This window comes from Salvelinus sp. IW2-2015, linkage group LG8 (assembly GCF_002910315.2).
Source record: "Salvelinus sp. IW2-2015 linkage group LG8, ASM291031v2, whole genome shotgun sequence".
In the NCBI taxonomy this organism is placed as follows: domain Eukaryota; kingdom Metazoa; phylum Chordata; class Actinopteri; order Salmoniformes; family Salmonidae; genus Salvelinus; species Salvelinus sp. IW2-2015.
This window is the reverse complement of record NC_036848.1, coordinates 47,357,374-47,363,858: the sequence shown is the minus strand read 5'-3', so window position 1 is coordinate 47,363,858 and position 6,485 is coordinate 47,357,374. Positions and strand designations below refer to the sequence as shown.

General features: G+C 41.9%; 1 protein-coding gene across 1 annotated transcript in view; it reads left to right on the top strand.

Moving 5' to 3' along the window:
* itga9 (integrin, alpha 9) overlaps positions 1–6,485 on the top strand; it is a 146,931-nt gene that overhangs the window by 101,646 nt on the left and 38,800 nt on the right. The window contains 1 exon segment of the mRNA XM_023993588.2: positions 2,938–3,090. Within this exon segment, the coding sequence (XP_023849356.1) occupies positions 2,938–3,090 (153 nt within the window).

The window sequence follows — 6,485 nt, the reverse complement described above, 5'->3', positions numbered from 1 at the left end:
AAAGTAAGTAAGCATACTATATACAGGGTCAGTTCCAGTACCATATTTACAATGTGCAGGGATACTGGAGTGATAGAGGTAGATATGTACAGGGTTAAGGTGACAGGMATACTGGAGTGATAGAGGTAGATATGTATAGGGTTATGGTGACTAGGCATCAGGATATATGATAAACAGAGTAGCAGCAGCGTATATGATGATAGTATATGAGTGTGTGCATGAGTGTAGAGTCAGTATAAATGTGTGTGCGTGTTATGTGTGTGTGAGCAAGTGAAGTGCGTGTGTGTGTTGGATTGTCAGTGTGTAGAGTCCTGTGAGGGTGCATAGAGACAGTGCAAAAAWWWTTYTAAAATAGAAGGATCAACTCAGATGTAGCCCAGGCCAAACCTTTTCAACCTCCTGAGGCGGAAGAGGCGCTATTGCGCCTTCTTCACGAATATGCGCGTATGAGGGCCATTTTAAGTCCTTAGTGATTTGGACACCAAGGAACTTGAAYCTCCACTTCAGCCCCCTCGATGTGGATGGGGAGGTGCTCGTCCCCATTGTTTAGTATATGGAAGGTTGGGAACCAAACCAATCAAATTACACTGAACAAAAATATAAACACAACATGTGAAGAGTTGGTCGCATGTTTCATGAGCTGAAATAAAAGATCCCAAGGATTCTCTCAGATTTTGTGCACAAACACCTTGTGATGGGGACAATAAAAGGCCACTCTAAAATGTGCAGTTTTGTCACAATACAAAATGCCACAGATGTCTCGAGTTTCGAGGGAGCATGCAATTGACATGCTGACTGCAGTTATGCCCACCAGAGCTGTTGCCAGATAATTTAATATTAATTTAACATAAGCTGCCTCCAATGTCGTTTTAATGAATTTGGCAGTATGTCCAASCGGCCTCACAACCGCAGACRGCGTGTATGGCGTTGTGTGGGCGAGCGGTTTGCTGATGTCAACGTTGTGAACAGATGTCAGCGTTTCCGCCGCCATCACCTCATATCTCAAGGATCTGTACACAATTCCTGGAAGCTGAAAATGTCCCAGTTCCTCCATGGCCTGCATACTCACCAGARGTTTCACCCATTGGGCATGTTTAGGATGCTCTGGATTGATGTGTACGACAGCGTGTTCCAGTTCCTGCCAATTCCACAGGCCACAATCAATAGCTTGATCAACTCTATGAGAAGGAGATGTGTCGCGTTGCATGAGGCAAATGGTGGTAACACCAGATACTGACTGGTTTTCTGTTCCACGCCCCTACTTTTTTTCCAAAGGTATTTGTCTTGTGAAATCCATAGATTAGGGCTTAATTCATTCATTTAAATGGACTGATTTCCCTATATGAACTGTAACTCAGTAAAATCTTAGATAATGTTGTATGTTGCCGTTATATTTTTGTTCAGTATATATTCAATGATATTTGTGTTATGTTTAATGTGACATTTAACAAAGATATACTTCAATCATACATACATTGACATAATTAGCAAACGTATTCAATGACAAACAGTAAAGCAGATTAAGCACAGTAAGAAGACTGCATATCTTGGTATATTTCTACCTGTGCGTTACCAGAAGCTTGACAAAGTAAGCTATACTACTAAGAGGATAATTCACAAAAACTTGTAGTGAAGTTTACAATTTCAGTTATGGCGATCATATGGACGGGCTGCAGTATTGTATCCCTCCCATGGAGGAATAAGCCCTGTAACCAGGCCTGTTTCTGTCCATTCATGTCCTACCCATTACTACACTGTTCCTCTTTCCTGCCATAACTCTCTCAAGTTGCTAGGTAGCAGACAGTCACCCCTCCAAAGAGGATGTCAGTGTGTGTGTGGGCTAATGTGTTAATCCAACCAGACAGAACTTCAGCCCTCCTATATGACCGGAAGAGGATGGGGATGGGTGGATTGACGGACGGTGTAAAATGGAGCGATAAAAMAATGGAAATTGAGAGAGAGACGGACGGAGAGAGATGGAGAGAGAGACCCCCCAACCGGAAAGAAAAAGAAAGTGAACCCATCTGTGTTTACATAAGGGGTTTGGCTCCAAGCTGCCAGACACTAGTATGGGGCAAAGATAAACACTTGTTTTCTGTTAAGCCTCAGCTTTTGTGAGTTTTCCCGGTCTGTTGGTAGTACGAGACAGTACGATGGAGCCAAACCCATCACCATCAGAGAGTCTCTAGCTCTTCAAAGAACAGAGTGAGTGAAGTGTAATGGACAGGAGAGATAGATGAAAGAAAAGCGAGAAAGACAAAGATGTGATTTTCCCATGTCCCCCTTCCAACAGTATTCTCTAATGAGGATGTAGGGTTTCATCATATTCAGAGCTTTTTGTTTCCAAGTCCCGTGCCAAAAGAAACACTTTCTCTATGGTTCTCTCAGGTTGTATGGCCTCGCAGTGAAAAATATAGCATAGAGCACAGGCCAATGCAATGCCAAGTGTTTATTATGAAATATATTACATTTTACCTTCTTCACACTACTGAGCCCAGCCAAAACTGGGCTGAGCTGTACTGGGCTGAGCTGAGCTGTACTGGGCTGAGCTGAGCTGAGTTGTACTGGGCTGAGCTGTACTGGGCTGCTCTGGTTACGCATCCACCATAGTTGCTGGAACCAAGCAGAAAAGGAGAATGTGTGGAGAAAATATATGAGCCAGAACATTTCAGGTTGGCATGAGTGTTCTTCTGAACCTAGGATCCAGTTCTGAAGTTTGGGTGGCTCTGTCCATGTTGAGATTGCTAGAGAGCAGGAGGAAACTATTTTAAAAACCACGCAGAGGTTCAGATGGTGACATAAGATAAAGGCATTTATTTTCTAGGTGGTAACATTTAGCTCTTTCTCATGACAAACCGAGCATTTAAGATTTGGTTCTGGATTCCGAGATTACATTGTGCTTGAACAGCCATTTTGTTTCTCTCTGTCTCTCTGCAGAAGGATGTGAAAGACGTGTTCACAGCCATCACCTTTGAAGTGGCCTACACCCTGGGGAAGCATGTGGTGGATGGACATCTTGACAATGACCTGCCTGCTCTCACACCTGTACTGCGCTGGAAGAAAGGAGACAAGATAGCAGCAAAGAATGAGGTAACATTCTACAGTTGTTGTGATCTGTTATGTAGTTGAAGTGAGGTAACATTCTACAGTTGTTGTGTTGCCTGTATGTACGTTGAATGAGGTAACATTCTACAGTTGTTGTGTTGCCTGTATGCAGTGGTGGAAAAAGTACCCAATTGTCATCAATTGTAAAAGATACCTTAACAGAAAATTATTAAATTAAAAGTGAAAGTCGCCCAGTAAAATACTACTTGAGTAAAAGTCTAATGTATTTGGTTTCAAATATATATATATATATATTTTTTACCTTTATTTAACTAGGCAAGTCAATTAAGAACAAATTCTTAATTTCAATGACGGCCTAGGAACAGTGGGTTAACTGCCTTGTTCAGGTGCAGAACGACAGATTTTTACCTTGTCAGGGGATTCGATCTTGCAATCTTTCGGTTACAAGCTCTAACCACTAGGCTACCTGCCACCCCATAGTTAACTATATACTTAACTATCAAAAGTAAATGTAATTGCTCAAATATACTTAAGCATCAACAGTAAAGTATAAATTGTTTCAAATTCCTTATATGAAGCAAACCAGACGGCACCATTTTCTTGTTGTTTTTTAAATTMTATTTCCGGATAGCCAGGAGCACGCTCCAACACTCAGACATCATTTACAAATGAAGCATGTGTTTAGTGAGTCCGCCAGATCAGAGGCAGTAGGGATGACCAGGGGTGTTCTCTTGATAAATGTGATCGCCCGGCTCGATTTGGTCTTATCTATAAAAATTTGAAATTGTGTTTTTTACTTTGAATAAAAGTAGAGACTCAGAGCTAGAACATGGTATATCATACACTCCAGTTGAACAATGGGAAAGTAATTCTGTTTTGAAAATTGATAAACTTGTAACCTCACTTTTGAGAAAATTGTCTTTAAATCTCTTTAAGGATTCAGATATGAGGCCATGTACTAAACAACCAAAGAATTCAAGACTAAAGGCTGGTTTATACTATGGGTGTGTTCATACATTTAATCTGGAGTGCCAGAGTGTGCTCTGGGCGTTCGTTGTCAGATTGTACATTTGTAAATTCAGAGCGTTTCGCTCTAAGAGTGTTCAGAGCGCACACTGGACGCTCTGGCTGAGGAGCAGGGTTGATCAGAGCGTTCTGTCCTAACAGCAGCAGTCAAGCACCCAAGCTAACTGGCCAATGTTGGCTAGCTTGATAGCTACTTCCAGACGACACAAATGAGAGAACACTTCACTCTGACCATTTTACTTGCCCTAGCAGAGCTGGTTAGGCTGTTTGTATGTTATCCAGAGTGTTGGTGACGGCAACTGTGCTGCTGGCAACAATTTAATTGCGCTTTATTGCCAATGTTTACTGACACTGGCCATATTCAACGGGTGTTGAGTGTTCGTAATTTCGTCAGTTATTCTGCGCTCTGGCACACTCAGACGAGAGTGCTCTGAAATCAGAGTAGATAGCCAGAACAAATTTACCAGCTACGTCTATCAGCAGATGTCGCAATGACATCATGAACATTCTATTGAAATCTTTACTTGCATATTGGAGTCTTTTGTTGAGACATGTAGCTAGCTAGCTAGCTAGCTAGCTAAACAATGAACCATAATCCCAACTCATGACGGTATTACCCTGCATGAATCTGCAGGTAGCTAACCAACCAGGTTCAATGTTAGCTAGCTAACATTATGCTAAACTAGCAAAGCAAATGGCTCTGAGATACGTAAAATATTACTACACAGATCATACACGTCACGTTAGCTAGCGAGCCAGCCAGCTAATGTTCGCTAACTAGTTAACAGTACACTTTAACTTGAAATGAAATGACTTTCTGACAAAATCAGAAACGTATAATATCTGAACATTTTGCTAGCTAGACTATCTTAACCGTATACATGGATGGACGCTTCTCCCTATCACGGATGCCAAGGTTGCCCTTAGTTTGAAGATGTAATCCCGAGACAGGTGTTTTCTCCATCTCCTTAACTATCTTACTCTACTTCCACTGATTTTAGAACTTGGTCCTCCAGAAAGTGGTGAGCAACACTTACGCAGCTCTACWACGTGATATCTTTCTAAAAAAGCCACGTTAGAAAGGATTACATACACATACTGACCAGCTCAAATAGACAGAAGCAAGCTGCATGGCAGACCAATCCGAACACATCTCTCGGTATATCCAGCCCACTCATTATCTCAGCCAATCATGGCTAGCGGGAAGGTTGCTGACCTTTTCTGTGGCTAAACCAACAAGGCTCGTAGTTTTAACGATTTTATTCGTATTTACAGATGGCATACAAGTTTGTTATTAAGGCACATGACAGTTCACATGTTACAGAAGGCATTTTGGACAAAAAACGCATTTAGGTTGTTTTTTTTAAAGTTCAAATGGCAGTCCTGTGAAGTAGTGACACGCGACATCCGCCTAGTTTCCTGAAACAAGTCACAAATGTGTGAATTAGACAATTTTCCTGTCCTGCTAAGCATTCAAAATGTAACGAGTACTTTTGTGTGTCAGGGAAAATGTATGGAGCAGAAAGTATAATATTTTCTTTAGGAATGTAGTGAAGTAAAAGTAAAGTACAGATAACCCCCAAAAATTACTTAAGTAGTACTTTCAAGTATTTTCACTTAAGTACTTAACACCACTGCCTATATGTCTGTTGATTGAGATAACAGGCTACAGTTGTTGTGTTGCCTATATGTAGGTTGAATGAGGTAACAGGTTTTGTGTTGCCTATACGTAGGTTGAAATCCTCACACACAACCTACTGTAGTGACAACACCTAGCAACCTCACTAAGAGTTTTGCTGTAACAGCTAAGGTGTTTGATTGACAGTCGCTGGACCCAGATTTGAGTCCAGGTCTGAGTTACCCCCCGAAATCGCTCCAATACCATTGTTTTATTCTGGATCAAAATGGAGCTTAGGTGGTGGGATTGGCGTGGGCGTGGCAGTGGTTGGAGCCAAGACTTTTCAATGCTGAAAAATCGCTGAATACTTTCTGCCGAGAGTCTATCAGAGTTTAATTTAAATATACAGTATATTAATTTCCTTTAAATTGTAGGAATATTTTAAGAATCCATCCTCTAACCCTGGTACCTGAAAGCAAAGTCACGTTTTCCTCTGTATCAGCAGAGGAATGTCAAAGAAATAACCTCAAATGATCGTTATAACGAGGTGGTTTCAGTTACCGTTACTGTTTTCTTTCCTTGAAAGAAATTTGGTAGGTTGATTCATTTAGTTATTTTTCTAGCACCCACCTCTCCTCTACCCCACCCACCCCTCCTCTACCCCACCCGCCCGAGTCGATCACCCGTCTGCTGCTGACCCCACCATCGCCTGCCGGGCTACCGCACCGCGACGGCCGACTCCTTCCTCTCTAGCGTCGCATGCGCGGCCAACTCG